Here is a 25,612-nt window from a genome sequence, read left to right on the forward strand (position 1 = left end):
TTGCCTCTTAAATCCCCTTCCTTGGATCGTCCTGTAAGAAGGAGCAATATTGGCTTTGGTAACTAAGGGTAGGTCTATACTTACAGCAGCATATAGAGTACAGACACTGCATGCCCAGCTAGCATGAATATAAATAGCATTATAGACAGTGAGGCACTGCTTAGGCAAGAATAGTACAGTGCCCTACATGCCAGAACCCTAGGGCATATACCCTCCAGGCCTCTATAAATGCCCAAACAGTACCTCACATGTCTATGCTGCTATTTTTAGCCATGTAATGTCCTGCTGCATCCCTACTGATGGAACCATTCCTCAGTGCAGTGAAGGACTCCAGCAGCAGAGAAAGGCTCCAGCAGGAGGGAGGCAGCAGGGAAAGGGTCTGGCAGCAGGGAGGCCTTTTGTTGGAGTCTTTCACTGTCACGCATAGCGACCCACCACAGTGAGTGTGCACACAGCCTACCTTTCACTGCCACAAAGTAGGTACACATGTACTACATGCCACTGCCACCATAGACTAGGTCAAAGGCTCCTGGTTTCACAGGGAAAGGGATAAGAATATTGCCAATAATATTGTAAAGAATTCTCTAATGCAGAGTGTCTTGCACTCTGAAACAGTGTTTCTGTAACATTTGAAGATATATTTTAAAAAATGAAGGCACATGAATTTGAATGAATGGTACTTTTCTTGCATTGAAGAGGAGTACAGAAGTGCTATAAACATACTAATCATGTTAAAGAATCCTAATCTTTTTGCTCTGTCCTTCTATCTTTGTATTTTCCTTTTGATGCATGTTTTCATCCATATAGAAAGACTGCATCAATCACTGCTACCCTGTAGCATTTGCAGTTTCCGGGGAAACTGTGCTGCCATGAAGGCTGGAGGAGAGATGGGGAATACAATCTTTAATGGTCTGTCCAAATTCACAGTGCTCCATAGATGCCCTCAAATATGCAAGTTAGGTGGGTCAGACTAAGTTCACTGTACAGAGGACACACTTTATCCCCCTGTACTGCATAAGGAGACTAAAACTCTGCAATGTCAAGGCTGCAGGTGTTTCTGCAGAATGGTATGATCTACACCAACAGATTTCTATGAACAGATAAGTTTGCTTAGATTATGTTATTTAGGTTATGCTATTAACTGCTGATTTAAGACAGTAATTGTAACTGTAATAATAATGGATTTGAAATATTCTTAATAAAAATTACAACACCTAAAAGATTGCCTGCCCCCCTAAATACTGACTATACTTTCTGTTTCACGTACTCTAACTTGAAAGCAGCCTAAAGTTAGAATGTGTCTCAATATTTTACATTTTTCTATATTATTCTTTTCTATTGATGTTTTTTTTTAAGTCTGTTTAAAGCTGCAGACAATCTCTGTCAGCTTCTTTTTTGCCAGGCATATGAGCCAGAAGCAAAGAGGAGAATTATTTTAAAAGGCATACACATTAAAAAGGGATTTAATGAGCACTAAAAATGCTGCATTTAGTTGTTTTTCACACTGTAATTTCTGCACCATTGTATGAGTAAACACCGCAGAACATGAGAGGGGAAGTTCTCAAGAACTGCAATAGATTTTATTGTAAAGTGTAATATTTAAATGGGCACTAATGCTCCCATCTGTTTCATCTTGCATGCTATACTTTTATTGCATCAATTTCCCTACGCTGTTAATAATTACACAAATAAAAAATTACCAATTGTAAAATGAAGATGCAGACTCACAAATAACCACAATTTGAAATGTAATATGTTAAAGTACAGGTTTATACCTCAGTAGATATGTTACCTTTGTTTTAATATATTGATCTATATATATACTAATATATTCCCATATTGGAATCTTAAAGTCACTGTAATATTGGTGTGTAAGGTTACAAACTGAACACTTACATGATCCTTCAACATAATTGGTGTTTTATTACAAAGATCAATTGTCTATCAGGAAACGTTCACCAAGCCTATTTCCTCATAAGAGTCATAATCTTGGTTCTGCATGTTCAGGTGAGACTTCCATAAGTTCCATAAGAACATTTAGTTGAAAATGATGGAGCACACACTATAAATAAAGGTAGTACAGATCATTAAAATGCAGCTCCTTGAAAATAATAGTTTAAAAAAGCACTTAGAACATGTCTGTTTTACATAGACTCTAATACTGCCGTCATACTTGTAGTATCAGGTGCCTTCCTGTAGTTCATTCTCTCTTCCAACCTCTCCCAGGGGGGAAATTATAGTGCAATGGGCAGTTATGGAAGGGTTTTCTTTTTTATTTACGTGGACATGGTGCTGGTTGAAAAGGCTAAATATGTGATCGAACTGTGAAGTTGTGTGGTTAGAGAATCAGAAATGTAGGGCTGGAGGGGACCTTGAGAAGTGATCAAGTCCAGCCTCCTGTGCTGAGGCAGGACAAAGGAAACTTAGATCATCCCTGACAGGTGTCTGTCCAACCTCTTCTTGAAAACCTGAAGTGATGGGGATTCCACAACTTCCCTTGGAAGCCTATTCAAGCGCTTAACTAAGCTTGCCATTGGACAGTTTTTTCCTAATATCTAACCTCAACCTCTCTTGCTGCAGATTAAACCCATTATCTTCTTGTCCTACCTTAAGGGGACTTGGAGAACAATTGATCATCATCGCCTTTGTAACAGTGATTAACATATCTGAAGAATGTTATCAGGTCCTCCCTTAGTCTCCTTTTCTCAGGACTGTGGTTTTTTTTTTTTAACCTTTCCTCACAGGTCAGGTTTTCTAAACTTTTTATAATTTGTGTTGTTTTCCTCTGGACCCAATTTGTCCACTTTTCCTAAAGTGTGGTGTCGAGGATTAAACTCAGTACTTCAGCTAAGGCCGCACTAGTGCTGAGTAGAGAGGGACAATTACCGCCTGTATTTTACATATGACATTCCTGTTAATACACCCGAGAATGATATGAGCCCTTTTCACTCATAGTCTATATGTGATCCACTCTAACCTCCATAGACTTTTCAGCAGTACTACCACCTAGCCAGTTATTCCCCATTTTGTAGCTGTACATTAGATTTTTCCTGCATGAAGTATTTTGCACTTGTCTCTATTGGATTTCATTAATCTTATTAATCTGTCCATAAGGTTGACATGTATAAAGAGAACTTATTGTGGGACAACATATGGGGAAGTGAGCAAAAAATCTCATGTTTGCAAAACAAGTTATTTGATTATTATATACCTGCTTAGACCTCTCCACATTTTATGTCATAACAGATGTCCAAATGTGTCTTCTGGGCATAGATTTTGTTTTGTTTCAATCCACTGCTGATTTCAAAGTTTAAATGCATCCACCTCAGCTCTTAATTGAAGGTAGACAAAAGGTTAAAAAAAAATCCAAGACCCACCACTGTTTTCTTTCAATTAAGATTTTTCTTGCAACTTCAGGTGGCTTTTTTTCCAGGCAAACTTGGAAATATTGGCAAATTTAGGATTATTATTTAGATTTTCTTATGAGACAGCTACTTGTAAGGCTGGGGAGGAAAAAATCTTGGTACCACATTTGTTTTTATTGGAGCAATATTTCAAACAGGATATAGATAAAAATCCATCCAATTTTCCATATCATGCATTTATATTGCAGTAATGGCCAAAGAGCCCAATCTGCATTGTGGCTCCTTCTACATCCATTACAAACACAGAGAAACAACTCTAAATGTATGATTACTTATATAATAAGATTCCAGGATTGTCACTGTGTGTGTCACACTGAAGCCTAGTGTAATGCCAACAGATTCCTGTCATTGGCAGCTGGGGTCAAACCTGTGACCTCTGAAGCTCAATGCATGAGCCTCTACTACATGAACTAAAATAGAGGTTCCCAAACTTTTCTTACCCCCTTCCTGATCTAGCAGCTGCCTGCATCCCCCTACATTTCTCATCACTGATACTTTGTGTACACTGTTACATACAGATATAGTTATAGTGCAACGTATACAACCAAAAATAAAAACACAAAAACCTGGACTAAATTCTGAGCTCAGTTAGACTGGACAGTTGCTAGGCAACTGAACCTGTGGAGAACGAACTGAACCTCCTTCCTCCCCGAGATGTCTCGCATACCCTCACAGTACGCAAACCACAGTTTGTTAACTCCTGAGCTAAAAGACATGTCTTTTAGCCAAGGCTGTGGCAAGTTCATCAACATCTAGCTGGTCTATTAGGTGCTACTAGAGGGGAAGAGAGTGCCATACCAAGCTGGCATGGGTTACACTAGCATGTCTGTTGAGTCAGTGTGAAATGATGGAAACAGCTATAAGCATGGCTGAGAGCTTTTTTTGTTCAGAATATCATAAAGTTTAATCATCACTGGGATTCACGGCCTGTTACTACCCAATTTTTAAGTTCTCGGGCATTTTTGGCCTTTCTACACATATGATTTTATGAATTACACCCTTATGATAGTATGGGCTTTCAGCTACTGGTACCACCTAATCTCTGAGATGTTGGGAAGATAAATTCATTAATGTATGATGGATGGACCACTGACCCGTCCAGGAGGAGATGAGAGCACCACTGACACACTCAGGAGGAAATCAGTCATATTTGCTGATGTAAAGGAATCCTTTCTACAGTCTTGTCACTTCTAGCATATGCAATTCCTTCCTGAATTTTATATCCACTCCAAGATGGGTTGTTTGCAGGCTAATGAGCTCCAGGTGACTCTTAGCTATGTTCATGTACTTTTCCTTCCTGAACTTGCAGCCCTGAGGTGTCCTTCCCAAGTCCTACACACAACCATATTGGGCCACTGGGGGATACAGTCAGTGCAGGGTTTGGATGGTGCCCAGTAAATAAGGCCTGGGCAGTGATGAGCTGCTAAAATCGTAACAACCGGTTCCCTATAAAAAGTTCTGATTTAAGGGATGTGCCACAGTATGTATTTTTTGTACCAATAGGGTTACCATACGTCCGTATTTTCCCGGGAGGAATTTTTAAATTTTAAAAATTCTGCCCAGACAGTGATTTAAGAACCTAAAAGCCTGACAATACAGGCTCTCTGGGAAAATACAGATGTATGTTAACCCTACCTAAAGTTCTTTTCTAAAAAGATGGGCCTGAACTAGAAATGAGCTCTGTTTCACATGTGTGGGTCCCCGCCACTCCCTTGGGGTGTGCCAGGGTGTCCCGATGTCCCAATTTTATAGGGACAGTCTCAATTTTGGGGTCTTTTTCTTATATAGGCTCCTATTACCCCCCACCCCCTGTCCCGATTTTTCACACTTGCTGTCTGGTCACCCTAGGGTGTGCACGTGTGGGTCCCAGCTGCTCCCTGCCCCCACCCCCCCATTGAAGCAGGTGTGCAGGGTTATGGCCCTGGGAACTGCCGGGCACCAGTGGACGTGGGGCTGGCTGCAGACAGGGGCGTGGGGCAGGGCTAGCTGGAGGCAAGGAGTGTGACATGGGCTGGCTGCAACAGGGGCTGGCTGTGGGCAGGGGCTGTGGCAGGAGGCAGCTGTGGGCAGGGGGGCAGACACTCACATGGGGAGAGCGGCTGGGAGCAGCCCGAGCAGCAGGACGCAGCCGGGGACCCGCCAGGCAGCAGCGGGAGCCCCAGGGCCAGAGGTCCAAGGAGCAGCAGCAGCAACAGGGCCAGCAGGCAGCCCACATGGCTCCCGCAGCGCAGCGCCCCCCGGTGGCCGGGAGAAGCCCATCAAAGCTTCCCTCCCAGGGAAGCCAGTTAACAACCGGCTGCAGCTCACCCCTGGGCCTGAGCCATACATTGATTGTGCAGGATAAAGAGAAATACTGCATAACCACTGTCATAAACAGATAGTTAAGGGTTAATGTCTCTTTTACCTGTAAAGGGTTAAGAAGCTCAGTAAACCTGCCTGACACCTGACCAGAGGACCAATGAAGGGACAAGATACTTTCAAATCTTGTTGGAGGGAAGTCTTTGTTTGTGTTCTTTGTTTGGGGAGTGTTCGCTCTCAGGACATGAGAGGGACCAGACGTCCATCCAGGCTCTCCAAATCTTTCTGAATCAGTCTCATGTTTCAAATTTGTAAGTACCTAGTCAGGAAGGCGTGTTAGTCTTCTGTTTGTTTTCTCAACCTGTAAATGTTTCTTTTGCTGGAAGGATTTTTATCTCTGTTTGCTGTAACGTTGAACCTGAGGCTAGGGGGGATTTCTCTGGCTATATAAATTTAAGTGCCCTGTAATACATTTTCCATCCTGATTTTACAGAGATAATTTTTACCTTTTCTTTTTCTTTAATTAAAAGCTTTCTTTTTAAGAACCTGATTGATTTTTCTTTGTTTTAAGATCCAAGGAGTTGGGTCTGGACTCACCAGGAGTTGGTGGGGGGGGGGGGAAAAGGAGGGGGGATGGTTAATTCCTCTTTGTTTTAAGATCCAAGAAGTTTTGGATCTGTGTAGCCTCTCAAGGCAACCCAGGGAGGGGAAAGTCTGGGGGAAAAGGAGTGGGGATGGTTAATTTCTCCTTGTGGTAAGATCCAAGGAGTTTGCGTCTTGGGTTCCCCAGGGAAGGTTTGGGGGGAATGGAAAGTGTACCAAAACACTATATTTTTGGTTGGTGGCAGCGCTATCAGGTCTAAGCTGGAAATTAAGCTTAGAAGGGTCCATGCAGGTCCCCACATTTGTACTCTAAAGTTCAGAGTGGGGAGGAAACTTTGACAACTACTCATACACTGAATGAGGCAGGGATCCTTTTTGAAAGTTTGATTCTAGCTTTTGTGCACAAACAGTCTTCAATCCTTCCTGGAATAGCAGGCAAATCTCTCCCAGACATGTATCACTTTACAAAGGAAGAGGAAACAACTAAAATGGGAAAAATTCAACTGCTACCCCAGAACACCTAATCTGAGGCTCTGAGTTTCTTCAGTTTGAAAAAAGTTGTTTCTTAAGCAATAACAATGCTGAGGGGAAAAGGTTGTTCCTGCCTATCCTATGCCCGTGAATTCCACTCTGGGGCCCAAGACAAAAGGCAGTTTGTGAAACAAGCATTACTATAATTTCCTTACTGTTTAACTTACAAAATTATTTCCTTCCTCACCTGAATTTCTGACCCTTTAAGAAGTCCAGCTAAACCTTTCTTCAGGCTTAGGGTTAAATCTTCAGGAGCCCTTCAAATTAAACTCAGTCTTCAATGCCTTCATCTCTACAAAAGAGAGGGATCAGGCTGGCAAAGCATCAGAACAAACTAAATCTGTCTCTTCCTCAAGACACTGAAAACAGAACTCTTTATCCCTTTGTGAAGAAAGGAGCGATACAGAAAACCCAAAGTCCTGTCTCAAAACTTTAAACTAAACAGCTGTTTATGATGCCCCTTCTCCTCACATGGGAAAACATGCACATCTTTAATTACTTATGTCCTCAGAAAAAGGAAATGGAAGTTCCAAACTTATCCTTAGAGGCTAAGCAAAACAAACAACCCTCTCAGTTGTTTTCAGCAGAGTCCAGTCTTCAAAAGCAACTAACTTCTCCTAGCTTGACTGCTTGGCTACAATCATATCTGCTGGTGCAAAGGAATCCAGTCACTTCCAGCAAGTCCCTTGCTGAATCTTATATCCACTCCAGGCTGGGTTGTTTTCAGGCTAATGAGCCCCAGGTGACTCTTAGCTATGTTCATTTACTTTTCCTTCCTGAGCTTGCAACCCTGTGGTGTCCTTCCCAGGTCACACACCCAACCACACTGGGCCCACTAGGGGATATAGTATATCCACTCACATTATTATTGCAATAAAACTTAGAGTTTCTTTGCATCAGCTATTCCAAAGGAATCAGAGTGTATGTCTCATTTCAGCATGCCTTCCAGAAATAAGTATTAAAATAGAAAGGCCTGTCTTAATCTTTCTATTAATCTATCACATTCTGCTAATACCATAAAACATAGCTTATACATGTCTATTCCCCCCTGATGCAAAGCAAGTTCATTTGGTTTATGTGGTCTCCCCTGTTTATTAAGATCAGACAAACTTTTATTACCCTGTTGCTGACATGGCTGCTATCAGTTTCAGGGAAACTGCACCTGTATTTCCCGCCTCTGTGGTCCCCCAAGTGCATCCACTTAAAGTTTCCTCAGCCATCACCTCTCCAGGGTAGAGATTCACATCTCTCTTCCTCATGACTGGGGATATCAAGGCTGCCCAGCAGTGGTTGAAGTAGAATTTATTTCTTACCAGTGCGCTGTGCATAGGCGACTCATGAGAGGGACACAAAGGGGGAGCACCAGCTAAAGGTGGGGGGCACATGACCTCTCAACGTCTGTGTCCATCCCCTCCCTATCCCACATTACCAGGAGGCGCAGAAGGGGAGAACCTCTATCTTCTCACTGTGCCAGATATAGACTTCTGAACTGCAGAGCTTTCCGGAACCACAGTGGTGAAAGGAGCAGAATGTGGGGCTACCAGGAGTCCCCATGCCAGCAGCTCGTCCGATGAGGCTGTACCTCCCCCAGCCCTATCTTCTGGCAGGGCTGTACAGACCCCAGACAGAAGAGACAGCTGTGTGGAAGGCCTGCGGGTGGGGCTGGGAACAGTACAGCTGTGCTAGAGGAGCTACCAGCATGGGGCCACCCGGCAGCCCCACGTTCTGCTCCTATGTCTTTATAGCATGGCATACTGGCAATAAATATCTTAATGGTACAGCATACTTGACTGTAAGGTCCTACTTGCACCACTGCTGTCCAACTTTCTGCCTTACACTGAGAAATCCACAGCAAGCCAGACTGCCTACAATGCCACCGCCTGCTCTTTGCTTTCTCTCCAAGAGGTATGATCAGTGTATAGCCTGCAGTTATAAGCTACCACATAATTCCTCCTAAGTGAGCACATTTATTTTTAAGATAAAGGCATTACAGGAAAAAAAGAAAAACATTAAACCAATAAAAGAACCTAAACAAATGCTAAAAAGCTTACCAGAGTTCACCCCCAACTCCAACCTAGCAGGGCTGGCTTTAGGCTGATTCCCCGGAATCGGGCCCCGCGCCTAAGAGGGCCCCGTGCCCGTGGTGCCTTTTTTATTTTTTTTACATACCTGGCAGCGGTCCGGGTCTTCGGCGGCACTTCGACGGCGGGGGGTCCTTCACTCGCTCCGGGTCTTCAGCGGCATTTCGGCGGCGGGGGGAGGGGGGTGTCCTTCAGTGCTGCCGAAGACCCGGAGCAAGTGAAGGACCCCCCCGCCGCCAAAGTGCCGCCTAAGACCCAGACCGCCGCTGGGTATTCGAATCAGGCCCTAAAGCTAGCCCTGAACCTAGGGTTCTGGTACATTTTAGTTCTTCAAAACCCACAACGTGGTTTTCCCCATGGTTACAAATTGGTATTAATTTTAGAACCAGAAGAGAGACTGGGCAGAAGAGCCATTTCTTCATACAACTCAGACCTTTGATTTTGGCCTCTGTAACAGGTAATCAGCAGACAATGACCCATTGCTCAGGACATAGCTTCAAAAGACTGGATTTTTGCATAACCCACTTTGGGAATGTGCATTAACCTCCCCCTAGGAACTCCACTAAACACTTATTGCCCCCAGAGTCCAAAATGTATATGTCACATTTCCGATGTATACTTTTGAACCCCCAGGTCTCACGTCTGTCTCATCTCCCCACCTAGACAGGTTACATTCAATCCCAGTCCACAATAGTACATAAAGTTAATACAATAAGGTCTTTCAAGGATGTTGCAGGAAATTGCCATATCTGTCACAGCTGTATTCTGTATTACTGGGCATTTACAACAATAGTGTGCCCCACTGATTCTGCTCTCTCCCCACCATTTCAGATGGCTTGATAAATGATGCTATAGTGTTACATAAGGGGGTGTATATAAGTCTTCTTCTGAAACAAAGACTCTATGGCTTTTCACTCTTGAATTCTATATCAAAATCATTATTGCTCACATAGATTTTTAAACTTCCATCCACATCAGCTTGATAAGGAGTATAGAGATTTATCTACTCTTGTCAGAAAAAAAAACATTCTCCAATTTCCTTTCAATTTGCATTTCCATAAAGGTTAAGAGCTAAACTCTATCCTGGCTAGTGCAGAGACAGTGCCTAGTGTGTCCTTTGCTACAGACATCTGTCAGCCATTGCAGGAGTCCTCACAACAGGTCAGAGAGCACACTTTACTGTTCCTCTTGGCCTAAACACAGTGTTCGCCTGCTGCCAGGTAATCTTGCTGATCAGCACCACCCACATGCTGGCTGGCAGAGGGTGGTTAAATATGCCCTGAAACAGCCTTTTGGGGACCTGGGTGTAATTATGACTCCCCGGAAGTCAATGGGAGCAATATCATTACTATATTAGTGCTCTCTTAAGCTGTGCGGAAAGAGTCTTCCCTGCTGCTTCCATGGTGTTAAGACTTTCAACACCCTCTTTGTCCTTTGCATACCAGTGGGCAAGATATAGTCCTAAATGATAACCATTACTAAATAATTATTAATGTATTAAATTTTGAGATTTATTTCAAATCTATGCTGACACTTTGCCCTCACCTAATTAGAAAACACATTTCATGCACTCCTTGGTGAAAGTGCTGGCTAAGAATACTAAATATTTATCTTTTTGCATTATAATGCACTTTATTCTCAAACGCTTGATATACAGTCGGGTGCAATTTTGAATTCAGCTTTATGTCAGTCTTTAGCCATCAGAACCTATTGTTCTGAAAGACAAAATGGTGACTAGAAGGTATAACTTGGGGTAACAAGCAAAACATTGCTTCTTCAATCTTATGACAATACAGACAATAGAACTCATCATATTCTGGTTTTTAAGTTCTTTTACTTTTTTTCCCCAACCTTAAAAAAGATCAACCTATGAATATTTGTTTAATATATGGGAAAACTGGCGGGTATGGTCTCTCTAGAAACAGGGGAGCATGTTCTATAATAGTTGTATCAAGTGCACTAACTTGGTCTTGGTCCAAGTTACACAGCTGTTCAACAGGCAAAAAAACCTAGCAAAATGCTTTAGTCCAGAACTGCAAAATACAGCAATATTTTTCAAAAATAGCCATGAAGTCCTCACACTCAAAGCAAATCAACAGTAGGATCCACAATGACAAGACAGACACTGTAACCTAACTGCAACCTGAGACAAGATATCACCCCAGAGTTTGCTTAAAAAAGAAACCCTATCTGCCACATCACCATCAGTCAAACGAGATGCTACTACTGAAAAAAGAACTGTATAACAAACAAACTCTAATTCTACTCTGACTCCTGTCAAACAAAAGCTACTGCTGACCATAACTTTTGTATCTACTGATGATGGTGGGGAGAGAAAACCACACACAGCAATGTCAGAGAATGAGGACAAAGCAGCACAGGGCTGTACACAGGGCCGGCTTTAGGATGTGCGGGGCCCGATTTGAAAGAGCTGCTGCCAAAATGCTGCCGAAGACAGCAGCAGCGATTGATCTGCCGCCGGAGATAGCGGTGGCAATTCAGCGGCAGCTCAATCAGTTGCCGCTGTTTCCGGTGGCACTTTGGCAGAGGGCGCGGGGCCCCTCTTCCAGATGCTGCGGGGCCCTCTTAGGCGTGGGGCCCGATTCCCAGGAATTGGGGGAATTGCCCTAAAGCTGGCTCTGGCTGTACATATCAGGTACATTTTCCCACCCCCATCAGAATGAATACAAAGAACTCTTCTACTTGTTGTATGAAGAGCACATTATTATTTTCCAGGGATTGATTGTCATAGGTGAATGGGTTTGTAATATCATCTGATTATCATGCAGCATGCCTCCTTTAGAGTTGAAAGAGCTGCATTTTGTGGGACAAACTTGATATTGCACATTTTTAATTATAGCACCTCTCTCCATTTTCCTGCACACCAGTCTGGGTCTAGAGCAGGGGTCGGCAACCTTTCAGAAGCGGTGTGCCGAGTCTTCATTTATTCACTCTAATTTAAGGTTTCGCGTGCCAGTAATACATTTTAACGTTATTTAGAAGGTCTCTCTCTGTCTATATTATATATCTAAACTATTGTCCTATGTAAAGTAAACAAGGTTTTCAAAATGTTTAAGAAGCTTCATTTAAAATTAAATTAAAATGCTGATCTTACGCCGCCGGCCCACTCAGTCCGCTGCTGGCCTGGGGTTCCGTTCACCTAGGCTGGCAGCAGGCTGAGTGGGACCGGCGGCTGGGACCCCGGCTGGCAAGGGGCTGGCAGCCAGAACTCAGAGCCAGCAGCAGGCTGAGCGGGGCCGGAGGCCAGGACCCCAGACTCACAGTGGGCTGAGCAGCTCCACCCGCTGCCGCTCAGCTCACTGCCGGTCTGAGGTCCCGGCCCTGCCCACATAGAGTGGGTACCTACCTTCTCTCTGGTTTTAGCCCATTCTCTTCCTCTCTCTCTGCATTGAGCTGAAGGTGGGAGTGCACTGAGCACAGGGCTGGGAGTGAAGGAGCAGGCTGTGGGCTGGGGTGTAGGGTCTGGCCAGGAGCTAGAATGAAGGAGGGGGCTCAGGGTTGGGGCAGAAGGTTTGGGTGTGGAGTGCTTACCTGGGCAGCTCCCATTTGGTGTGAGGGGTGCAGGTGGGAATGTGTGGGGGGGTGCAGGAGCTCCCATTTGGTGCTCAGGGTGGGGGTGGGGATGTGGGGGGTGCAAGAATCAGGGCATGGGGTGTGTGGGGGCTGGGTGAGTGTGAGGAGGGTGCAGGAGTCAGGGCAGGGGGCTGGCTGAGTGTGAGGAGGGTGCAGGAGTCAGAGTGTGGGGGGCCTGGATATGTGTGGGGGTGCTGGAGTCAGGGCTGGGGTCATAGGGTGTGCAGGGGTTTGGGCAGGGGGCTGAGTGTGTGTGAGGGGGGTGGTCAGGGCAGAGGGCTGGGTGTATGTGAGGGGGGTGCAGGGGTCAGGGCAGGGGCTTTGGGTGTGTGTGGGGGGGTAGGGCGGGGAGTGGGGTGGGAGTTGGGACTCCTGGGCTCCAGGAAGGGGCTGGTTTCTGATGCTCAGGGGAGGAGTGCTGGGAGCGAGGACTCTGGATTCCTAGGTTTCCAGCTGGGCTCTAGTTGTTCGAGGGGGTGGGGGGCAGACGGAGACTAGGGCTCTGGACTCCTGGGTTCTGCCCTCAATGCCGGAGGGGAGCGGGGTCCAGTGACCTGGGGTGGGGAAAGCCAGGGTCCAGCAGGCAGCGAGCCGCAGCCCCCGAGCTCAGGTTTGGGCTGTGGGACGCGGCCTGCCCCAGTACAGAGCCGAGCTCATCCTGGCACCGGGGCTCCAACCCCAGGGCAGCCTGCCTGAGTCCAGGGAGTGGGGCCAGCCGTGCTCAGGGTGGGCGGGTGGACGGCACAGCTGGGACCAGGACCCTTCCCCACTTACAGGCCTCATGGATGCTGCAACTCTTGTGGGGCCAGGTCCCTCTTCCTGCCCCTGCCGGCGGGGCCGCTCAGACTCCACGGACACCAGGTAGTGGTATGGACACACTAACCCGGAAACACAATCTCCTGCCAGAAGTGACGGAGGTCAAGAAAGCATGTGCAAATGACAGCGGGAGGGGCGGAGAAGAGTGGGCCAGGCCAGGCAGGATTTTTAATGGCATGCTGCTGCCTGCCGGGGTCCCGGCCGCTGGCCCCGCTCAGCCCACTGCGTACCATTAAAAATCGGCTCGTCTGCCGTCTTTGGCATGCGTGCCATAGGTTGCCAACCCCTGGTCTAGAGGCAAAGAAGACTGAAGAAAAATATATTTAATACTGTTAGAAACATTAAAAGTTCCTATTCTGGGAAATACAAACAGCCACAAATTATATACAACCCCATAAAAATGTTGAAAATATGTATATGCTTGGAGAAGAAAATCTGCTATATCTTGGTAGTTATACTGTTCTATTCTTTAAAATAAAGAGATATTTCTGATATGGTCATTTTTATGAGAACACAAGAATAGCCCTACTGGGTCAGACCAAAGGTCCATCTAGCCCAGTATCCTGTCTTCCAACAGTGGTCAGTGCCAGGTGCGCCTGAAGGAATGAACAGAACAGGTAATCACAATGATCCATCCCCTGTCGCTCATTCCCAGCTTCTGGCAAACAGAGGATAGGGACACTCTTCCTGACCTATCCTCCATGAATTTATCCTCCAGGAGGGCAGAATTTTGCCCACTGGAGTAATACCAAAGTGCTTAAGATGTTAGTGGAAACATCTATTTTGCTTCCGTATACAGCATATAATGAGATTCTGTCATTCCCATGCCTTAGTTCAAATGAAATGCAAATTAAAATTGAGGCATCTTGCTCCCCCTATATTTTGAACTACACATTACATAGAGAAGCATAGTGTCATTTGTCTTTTCAAAGTTGTCCATTTTAGCAGAAAATGAGGTGCATTTTCCTAGATAACTAGATGTACAACATGATCTATTTGTAGAACAGCCTCTGAGGTACATGGATTGGACACTTTTTCTTTACTTTGATACAACCTTTTTACCAGTGGAGAGAGAAATTTGAAAACTACATATTATCCATATGTATAGCATTTAGAACAGCATTTTCCAATCTTTTCTTTTAAATTGGACCCCCGGACCTTGTCGCACATTGGCAATAAAATGAACAAAGACAAATGCTTCTTTCTCAGTACCAAAATGCTCCACTCACCAGGCCCAGAACCTACTGGTACAAAACACGTCTAAACCCAAAGCTTTGCTTTATTTACTTGTTTAAAACTAAAGGTTCCTATTGTGGGTTTAAGCCATGGCTCACATTGCAGGATGTGAAGATAGGTCACAATGCAGTGGAATCAGCCCCTGGAGGAATTCTGGCTGACTTTGGCAGAATTCCTCTGGGGAAGAATACACTCAAGTGGCAGCTCTACCAACTTTGGAAAGGTGCAGCGTGACCCCTCTCCGTTTGACTCAGAATTGCTTGTCAATGAGATAGGGCAAACTGACAGGGCCATGACCCCATTTTTGCCCTTATTCTCCCTGCGTCTTTGGGATGGTGCTAGTTTGCATCAATTCTCAAGGTTATGCATGTCACATCTACACTGCTCCTTGACCCCTTCCCCCACAATGATCTCCAACCGCACGCTAGCATCCCTGTGCTACCCAGGGCTCTAGTCTCTGGCTCTAGTCTCTAGCACTACTCCTGGCTCTAGTCTCAATAGATCTGCATGACTGACTGTACAATAGATACCACAGAGGAAGTAGAATGGAGTATTTTAACACCACACAAAGTTGTGGCATATTGAGGAAGCTAAGATATGGCCTGTAAATCCCATTGGGGGCATGGTTCGGCTCTGTGCTATACACAGGGCTCATTGACTTCATTCTCTTCCTCCCCTTACCTTTACTAATTCATTACCTACAAACCCTGTGACACAGATGGACATATAAAGGTAGCCACAATGATGCTGCTATTATCATGCCAAGTAGTTACCGGTGGTTTTTCCCAGGTGGCTACCTGTTTATCACTGGCTGCTGCATATAAAATGGCTGATCTAATGAGGCAATATAGCAGAAGCTGGCATTGGCAGTTTCTGTGGCCTGGACAATTAGAGATGCAATTAATAGCACAAATCATTTGTAACCCAAAGCCCACTTGCATACAGGCTCTCTCCTTTGATAATTCCATGATGTGGACTTTTCCATGGCTACCCTACCACCACATACAAAAATTTACATTTGAATCCACTGGGGTCCCACTCATGCCTTCCTTGAAAATGCACCATAAGTACAAAGTCCACTCATGCAAACACTCCATCTGGTTTCAAAGATTTTGAACATGTAGCCCTGCATATTTAAATAAAAACAAGTTATTTATAACAATATTTTTTTCTAAAATTGGATTTACCTGAAGTCTGCTAAAGGTCCTTGATAACATACAAAGAATTTGAAATGTATAATAGTTTATGCATCAAGATAAAATATGTCATTCTTTATGGCCATCATAAAATGCCATCCATAATGGCACTGAAATTGCAAAGTCATATTCTGGAAGAAAATCTCCTGATAAAGTGAGGAGATTATTTGCTTCCTTCAATAAAAGAGCCTTATCCTTCTGGCATGTGAAACAAGTGACTCCTTTTCTCAATAAAGATTTCTGATATATAGTTATCTGCTGCACACCAAAGCTGCTAAAGACTGAAGGGCAAAATATTTTCTTTTTCTTCTATAATTCAAGGACAGGTAAGATCACTGAAAGATCACCTGAACATATATCTTGTACAAAGGAGATATACCCCCAAAAAAATATTTTAAAAAAATCTCTCTTAAGTGACCCCAGACACCAAAGGCCAAGTTCCTATTTTAAATAAACCCACAAAGTTAATTGAGTTATACCAAAGAAGAATTCGCCTTGAGAATTAAAGTATTATCAAAGTGTGATTCCAGAAATACCTACAGTGAATATTCCAAAGCATATTATTTTCATGTTACACGAAAGATATATTTTGAATACTTACATGTATATTCAGGCATCTCATTTCAGTTCTACTCATTCATGCCTAAACTCAAAACACATTTCAACTGGGAATTTACTTTTCTAAATCAGGGGTTAAGCCTTAGAGATTTATTGTAATTGCAAAGAAACCATTTTAGGATTTTTTTTTAAAATAGCAGATTCTGTGAAATTTCAATACTGACAGAGTTGGCTGTTAAAAAGAATGTTGAAAGGGATATAGTTACCAATTTTCAAGTACAACTGAGATGTCTACAATTCATTTTCTTAATGCACACTTTATTTTTTAAATTAGGATAGAACTGGATAGCCAATTTGCATATATCATTAAATTTCCAATTTTCATGTAAATGACAACCAAAGTAGCCAGAAAGTTCAGTACATTTTCTCACAGGCATGTTGATTTGAAAATGTTTCATGTGATGTTTTATCTCAACTATTATCAGTTTGATGATCTAAACAGTGTCCGATTAATCCTGCACACCTTTCACTGAAAAAATCTCACTGCTGGAATCCTTCCCCGAAACTAACATAGATGACAAAGCAAAAGACCAATCTTTCACAGGCACTTAATGAAGACAGGCTTCAAGGAGTTTTCTGTACCAGAGATCACTTTACACTCAGGAAAAGACAAAACAGCGAATTTGTGCAGTCAGTCTGCAATCAAAGCACAATAAGGAAAATAACAAGAAACATATTGCTTGGTAAATACTTACAGTGGTTTTCCTTTGGATTCACAAGTCAAAACTATAGATTGTCCTTCTTCTGGCCATGAACTGGAAGATATGATTTTAACTGAAGGTGTATCTAGAAAAAAGAAAAGAAAATCAATGTGTTGAAGGACATTAAAATGCTTTATTATGTAAGTGTATGTTCTGTTATGTTCATAAAACATCATGCCAAGTCTAGTTTTCAGTTGAAGTTGCATTTATTTGAAGCCTTGAGCTGTTTTCACTATTCTGAAAATGGCACTAAAATGACCTCTGCAACTGGAAAAGTAAATTCTAATAAACCTAGAAACCAGAGATATTCCCAGACTAAATCAATTTTGCTGTATTGAACCCAATTCCACTGTATTAGTGCTCCAAGGTCTGGAAATTAAAAGTGAAATACAAAAAGAAAGTATTGAGGATGAATAACAAGTACTCAATATAATTGTTCCTTTGTCTATTTATAGATGGATATGAATGCTGCTATTAGAGGAATGAATGCATTAATGTACATTTGAATAACACTTTTATTGTTGCAGTAGCCTGGAACCCATAATAAGAAACCTACAATGGGCTCTTAGATAAAACACCTTGTTACAGACATTATGCAGAATATTATTTCTGAAATGCAATAATGCAGGCCCTTAAACAGAATCTCATTTTTAGTACAGTTAACAAATCATTTTGATTGAAACATCTGCTACAATTACTATATAAAAGACTGTAATCTGTCCTAAAAACTTTAAAATACTATTCCTGCATACTGTAATAACCTCTCCTGCTATTTTTGCAATGAGGTATGCAACATAAAAATGTGTTTTCAGACCTTTGAAAGTAGGCCTTTTATTTTAAAACCTTTTAATAGCTGACTTATAAACATATTTTCATGTAATTAAAAGTTTATCATGTAATTTAAAGGTAATACACACAAACATACAGGAAATTTCTTTCAAGGATATATTTTTCTCTAGGCAATAAATGTCACACTGAGGAAAATTTTCAAACTTAATAGGCAAATATAACTCCTGTTATCTTTCACTTGTTTTTCAGGTGACTTTTTGATGCATTTGATGCAGGGCATATTTGCTAATCATGAAATCTTTTTAGTTTCAAACCAGAGTTTGCGCTGTCCCAGCCAATTTGCAATTCCTATTTGAGCTGGCAGTGCGGTGACAATGTCAAAAGAGCTACATCACAGTCATTCTGATGACAACAAATTGTGAAACACAGAATTGAATTTAAGTGAGGAAGGGAGGAAACAAGTGCAGTGGGATGGAGAGGTCATTCCAGGTATAAGGATGGCACTGAAGCAGGTATGAACCCTAGAGTTAGACAACAAAACAGGAACATCAAGGCTGGCAGCACTTGCTGAAATCCTTTTAAATTATTAAAAGCAATTTAAAAAAAAATCTTTTAAATGAGTGTTTGTAAATGATCCAAATAAAGGGGGTAAAGGGGTTTTCAGAAAATTAAATTTACATTGTTCTGTTCTTATACAGATCAATGAAGTGCTGTTTCCAACATCCTGCTGCAGTTCCCAGTTCCTAGTTAATTTGATGCACGCTGCTCCTAATCCTGCTCCCACATCTGAACATATCTGACTAACACAGACTTGTGCTAGAGGTAAGTTAAGCCACTTTTCCCTTCCAGTAGTGCCCTGTAATATTTTCAATGTTATTTTATATTCTACTGGATATAGAATAAGTACATGTAAATTAAATTAAATATTGAGAAGATAAAAAAAACAGGACTTAACCCCAAGAGGCTGGCTGAATCCTCCAGCTACATTCAGCGGTGTATGCAGTGTCACTAGCTGAATTCATACCACTGTGTGTGGAAACTGGCACTGGGACCTGGTGAAGCAATAGCATTTTACGGGCACTTAAAAGAATCGGGAAAACATAAGTCTTAATAGCCAAAACCCCTTTAACCTGTTTACTTGGGGACAGTCAGTACCTGTTCATAAGCCTGCAAGGAAATTCATGACATATAATCATCATCATAAACCCAAAGCATCCTTCATGTTGAAAAGTAGCTGAGGATTTTGGAGACCGAGCACTGTAAAGATATCCTCATAAAACAGGTTGGAATGATTATGTTCCTCCTGTAAATGCCAGCCTGATGCTTAATTTCCAAAAAAAAGCGCAAAGCAGAAAGGCAGAAAGCTTCATTTTGTAAAACAGTTACTGTCCATGTAGAACTGCAGTACTAACTGATCTCAGTCACAATCCTAAATCTCACAGATTAATGTGGAAACAGTCAGCCTAATCATTCCTTTTGGTGTGGGGTAAAAATCTGTGAAAGAAGCTGAGAGATATTGTGAAGTACTTCATTTGAATTTCTTTGCCATTGTACTAGCATGACAGATGAGACATCCTTGTGTTGGCTGCACCCTCCCTTTTCATCTATTTCAAAACAAAGGCTGATTTTCAATCCAACTTTCTTTGCCATTGAAATATAGGCCTATTCAGTACCGTCAATCTAAATACAGGATGCCTATTAGTAAGCAAGAGAAACTAGCAAGGAGATAGGAAATTCAGCACACACACAAAAAAGGGATTTCTCAACACTTCAGAAGGCACACATCTTTTTAAATTCAGCTCTTCACCTTCTAACAGACAAGATTCAAAATCAGGATTCATCTTGTTTCTTAATATCTCTAAAATGTTTTTCCTCTTGATATTTGTGGAAGGCTTACTGAATGCAGCGTCGACTAGGTCTGCCATGGCAATACAATAAACCAGTGGTGATTCATCAAATGAAGCTGCAATAGTAAAGAATGGCCAAAGCCTTAAATTCTTCTTCCTGTCAAGTAATGCAAGATACTGTAGAAAATACAGTGTTATGTTTTTATCTTCAAGCCAATTTATATAATGTATATTGGACTTGTATAATGTCCTGTGTTCCTTTAAGACAACAAACATACCAGTTAATTAGGAAGTACTGATGTTTAATGAAGCTTAGAGAAGAGTTCATGATTTTAATTTATTACAGACAGTCCCTCAGGTAAACCTCTAGAGATGCTCATCTATTCTGTGTGTTTTATTCTGAGTGTTACTCCTTCCCTTCATTTCTATGCTGTCCTGAATTTTGCTTCAGAATTAAAATAAGCTATTATAAAAGGAGATGTTTTAGGACCAGCTGTTCACTTATTTTACATTTTCATCAATATTTAAACTGAGAAACTATATATAGGAACAACCTTATTAAGAGTAGCCCAAGAATGTTATATTTAAAAAAAAACCTAATTAATGTTTTTTCCAGGAAATAAAATGCTACTAGCTATACAATATCACCTCCTGTTGGAGCTGCTCATTGTAAGCACTTGATAAGTGTAAAGGTGGACTTTGATCTGGAATACTCACATAAGTTAATCACAACTACTGGAACTTGACTCAGTCTCAAGTATTTAAAAAAAAATACACATTTATTTTCCCTTCACCACTTATAAGGTAGGTGAGTACATAAAAAAAAAACCCTCTTCCTTTCTATAGCCATATAAAAACAGGAGTCTAAAATATTTTAACAGAGTCAAATCCACAGTTGATCCTCCTTTGCTATGCCAATTCACATCAGCTGAGAAACTGGTCCAGTAAATTTAGTGGCGACAGAATATCCTACATTAATAGCATGAGAGACTAAAGTCTTCTCTCAGCAGAATACTTATAATGGAGGCAGTGGAGGTATGAGCTCCCCCATGCCACACCGGCGATACATGTTAACCCTGTAGGGACCCTTTTATGGGGTAAAAAAGTCATTCGAAAAATTAGTATTTCAAGTATACCTGTACTTTGCAGTAAACAGCAGCTTTACAGCAGTTTCAGATGATAAATTTGATCTTATTTTTCACCTTCCCCTTTCCAGTTGAGCACAAAAAAGGGAAAACTTTCATTAAAAAAATCCTATTTCATCAGTTGTCATAAACAGATAGTTAAGGGTTAATGTCTCTTTTACCTGTAAAGGGTTAAGAAGCTCAGGCCTGGTCTACACTAGGACTTTAATTCGAATTTAGCAGCGTTAATTCGAACTAACCGCTCAACCGTCCACACCAGGAAGCCATTTAATTCGAACTAGAGGGCTCTTTAGTTCGAATTTGGTACTCCACCCCGACAGGTGGCGTAACGCTAAATTCGACATGGCTAGCTCGAATTAGGCTAGGTGTGGATGCAAATCGAACTTAGTAGCTCCGGGAGCTATCCCACAGTGCACCACTCTGTTGACGCTCTGGACAGCAGTCCGAGCTTCGATGCTCTGAGCAGCCACACAGGAAACGACCCGGGAAAATTTGAATTCCTTTTCCTTTCTGGACAGTTAGAATCTCATTTCGTGGTTGGACATGTAATCTCTGAATAGAAAGAGGGACCCGGCTTAGACTGACCGGGAACTCTTGGATCTGATCGGTGTGTGGGGCGAGGAGTCTGTGCTTTCGGAGCTGCGCTCCAACAAACGGAATGCAAAGACCTACGAGAAGGTCTCCAAAGCCATGATCCAGACAGAGGATACAGCCGTCATGCAACGCATCGCCGCGTGAAAACCAAGGACCCCAGACAAGGCTACCAAAAAATCAAAGCGGCAAACGGACGCTACGGAGCCTGCCACCAGTGCCCCACCAATGACCATGGACTCTGATGATGGGACAGTGTCGACGGACAGTTCCTCGACGATGTTCACGGACGGGGAAGATGAGGAAGTGTTTGTGGAGGACGAGGCAGGCGAGAGCGCTTACAACGCTGGTTTCCCCGACAGCCAGGATCTCTTCATCACCGTCACGGAGATCCCCTACCAATCCTCCCCGGCCATGAACCCAGATCCTGAATCAGGGGAAGGAGCAGTCGGTAAGTGCTTTAACCATGTTAACTTTTATTCTTAATATAACAGGAATCTGAAGTGTGTGAGAAGGAGGTCTCTCTATATATGGTGATAGAACAGAAATCCTCCTGGGAGATCTCCACAAAGCTCTCCTTCCGTTAATCGATAAGCATCAGCAGGAGGTTCCTGGGGAGAGCTGCCTTATTGGGTGCTCCGTGATAGCACCCTTTTCCACGCGAGGCTTTCATGCGGTATTCAGGGAGCATTGCCTCCCCGAGCACGGCTGCATCGGTCCGTGGTTCATGATAGATTTCACGCAGCATGCGCTCTCTATCTCCTTCAGTGCCCGTCCTCACGGTGATCTCGCTAGGAGACTCATGCATCTAAGTAGTGGAATTACTGTTATGGTGCACCTGGTCCAAAGTATTTTTAATAAATCCACGGACAGACGGCATAGCACAGACTCAGCACGCAGCTGCGTGACGAGCGTAACGGAAAGCCAAAGAATCAAATGGACGCTCATGGAGGGAGGGGGGAATGAGGACGCAAGGTATCCCACAGTTCCTGCTGTCTCCGAAAATCATTTGCATTCTTGGATGAGCTCCAAATGCTTCTATGGTAAAACACCGTGTCCGCGTTGGTTCAGGGCACAGCTCTGCAATTTACGCCCCCCCCCCCGAACCCGAGAAGTTAAAGGGAAATCAATCCTCTGTTGACTCGTTTACATGTCACCGTATCTTTACTGAATGCTGCAGATAGATGCGATGCTGCAGCACTCAACACCAATATCCTTGCTCCCCCCCCTGCCATGGGTGGCTGACAGTACAATACGATTGATACCCGTCGTCATCGTCAGCCTATTGGCACATGGGGCAGTGCAAAAGGGCTGGTAACCATGCCGACTAGCATCAGTAAGGTCAATCAAGGGCGCCTGTCCCTAATTTTTCATGGCAGATGGTGCAATATGGCTGGTAACCGTCCTCATCATTGCAACAGGGGGCTGAGCTCCATCAGCCCCCACCCTTCATTGTAAATAAAAGATTCAATTGCCCCTGGACTAGCAAAGGGATGATGGGCTCCTTCATCCACACTCCTTAATGTCCTGCCTGGACTATCATTGCAGCTGGAGGCTTCCTTCCACTCATTTCTCACAAACAAGTCACTGTGTCTTATTCCTGCATTCTTTATTACTTCATCACACAAGTGGGGGGACAATGGTATGGTAGCCCAGGAAGGCTGTGGGAAGGCAGGAATGAACAGGTGGTGTTGTTGCAGGAGCACCCCCTGTGAATAGCATACAGCTCCAAATTTATGCAGGATCGGACACAGAGCAGCTGTGCTCTCTGGTTCAATGATACAGTGGTTCTCTAGTACACTTGCCCATAATCTAGGCAGGACTGATTCTATTTTTAGATACCAAAAAGGAGGGATTGACTCAGGGAGTCATTCCCAATTTTTGCTTTTGCGCCCCTGGCTGCTCGGCCAGGGGCACTTATGACAGCACCAAATGGTGCAGTGCAAAAGGACAGGTAACCCTTCTTATTACCATCTTATTACCATCTTATTAATAAGCCCATCTTATTACCATCTTATTACCAATTTATGGTATGGTAGATGGTACAATATGGCTGGTAACCATCTCTGCTGTCATGCAAAAGCAAAAGCATGCTGCTGTGTAGCGCTGCTGGCCCGCCTCTGTCAGCGGCATCTAGTACACATACGGTGACATACACAAAAGGCAAAACAGTGTCCATGGTTGCCACGCTATGGCATATGCCAGGGCAATTCTGGGAAAACGGGCTTGAAATGATTGTCTGCCGTTGCTTTCCCGGAGGAAGTAATGACTGGCGACATTTACCCAGAATCCACCGCGAAAATGATTTGTGCCCCAGCAGGCACAGGGGTCTCAACCCAGAATTCACAGAGACAGCCTAGACTCAGTTAATTGTTCGCAAAAATGTATCTTTGCAAGGAATTCACTCCCTGTTTCCCATCTCACAGCTTCCACTGTCTCCAGACCTGCCACAGCATCCCCCTCGCAGAGGCTGGCAAAGATTAGGCGGCGAAAGAAAAAGACAAGGGACAAGATGTTCGAGGAACGTATGGGCTGCTACCTAGCAGAGGCGGACCAGCAGAGCCAGTGGAGGGAGACCGTCTCTCTGTGCCAGCGCTCACACAGCGAACGGGAGGAGAGGTGGCGTGAGGAAGACAAGCAGGCGACTGAAACGCTGCTTGGACTAGTGAGGGAGCAAATGGACACGCTCAGGCGCCTTGTGGATGTTCTGCAGGACCGCAGGAGGACAGAGACACCCTGCAGTGTATCTGCAACCGCACTCCCCCGCCACAAAGTCCCATACCCCAGTCACCGAAAATAATCAGGAGGAGGGGCGGCCGGGGACGTGAATACTGTCACTGCACCACAGCACAGTGCTCAAGTACCCAAAAGCTCTCATACCCTACATTTGCCGAAGTCCTTCACTTCCAGACTCACAGTAGTCCCAATCCCAGTCCCATCCCCTAACTGTCTACTTAATTAATAAAAATGCTTTGCTGTTAATTACTGTTTCCGTTATGTTTTTTCAAAGAAGACTGTGTTTGAATGGGGGGCGTGGGGAAGGGGGTGGTTAATTGCATAGGACAGTCACCTTTCCCAGGGTACAGACACGGGGGCAGGATCAGCAGCGGGTCACACACACAGTGCAGTCAGTAGGCACCCTGGTCGGTATGGGAGGTGGTTTCCAGGATCTGTGTGGGCGGGGGAGATGTGACTTTGCAGCGGGGGAGGGCGGTTACAGATCTTATACAGCGGTCCTTGTCCTGGACCGCTGAGTCACGCAGCTGAGGAATCTGTATCCGTCCTCCTCCACCACAAGGTCACATATCCGCCCGCACACAGAATTACATAAAGAGGGATGGCAGGCTCCGTTGAAAGAAGCATTCCGGTACTGCAGACCGCTCTAGGAGCAGGAGCCTGTCATTCCTTGAGTTTAGAGGCGGTCTTTACATCACCGGACACCCTACCCAGCACAGTCTGCCTCCCAGTTTCAACCCTTTAACGCAAAGTCATGAATAAAGAAACCTTTCTTAAGTAACAATGGGACATGTATTTTATTTTAACACGTGTGTTGGAAGTGGGGGAAACGGGGTGAACGGGGTATGTAACCGAAGAGGAGAGTCAACAGTAACTGGGTAAAGAAACAGGGGCAGGTTCAGCTTCTCTGTAAAGAAACTGAACAGTCACAGGTCACGCTGCTCGCTGGTATTTGAAGAGTTCCTTGTCGCTGTCCCAGGCGCCTGTATAGGGCTTCATGAGCAAGTGCATTAGCGGGCAGGCTGGGTCCCCGAGGATGACTATAGGCATCTGCACATCCACAACAGTTATTTCATGGTCCGGGAAGAAACTACCTTCCTGCAGGCGTCTGAGCAGCCCACAGTTCCTGAAAACACACGCATCATGAACCTTGCCCGGCCACCCGACGTTGATGTTTGTAAAACGTCCCCTATGGTCCCCCAGTGCTTGCAGCACCATTGAAAAGTAGCCCAATTTCTCAGCAGCTGACTGTGGAAGAGGTGGATGATAAAGTGCGAGGAGGAGAAAACGGCGATGATCGCAGCGGGCTCCATGCTTGCAGTGCTGTGGCGTCCGCGCTGTCACTGACCAGAAAAGTGCACGAAAAGATTGTCCGCATGCGCTTTCAAGGAGGGAGGGAGGGAAG

At 43.8% G+C, this 25,612-nt stretch overlaps 1 protein-coding gene across 8 annotated transcripts in view; it reads right to left on the reverse strand.

Annotated features, from left to right (window-relative positions):
• CADM2 (cell adhesion molecule 2) overlaps window positions 1–25,612 on the reverse strand; it is a 996,746-nt gene that overhangs the window by 115,623 nt on the left and 855,511 nt on the right. For all 8 annotated transcript variants that reach the window (XM_045002083.1, XM_045002081.1, XM_045002080.1 and 5 more), the window contains one exon: window positions 17,094–17,184. In XM_045002083.1, coding sequence (XP_044858018.1) covers window positions 17,094–17,184 — 91 coding nt within the window. The remainder of the gene's footprint in view (window positions 1–17,093; window positions 17,185–25,612) is intronic.

This window comes from Mauremys mutica, chromosome 1, assembly GCF_020497125.1.
Source record: "Mauremys mutica isolate MM-2020 ecotype Southern chromosome 1, ASM2049712v1, whole genome shotgun sequence".
In the NCBI taxonomy this organism is placed as follows: domain Eukaryota; kingdom Metazoa; phylum Chordata; order Testudines; family Geoemydidae; genus Mauremys; species Mauremys mutica.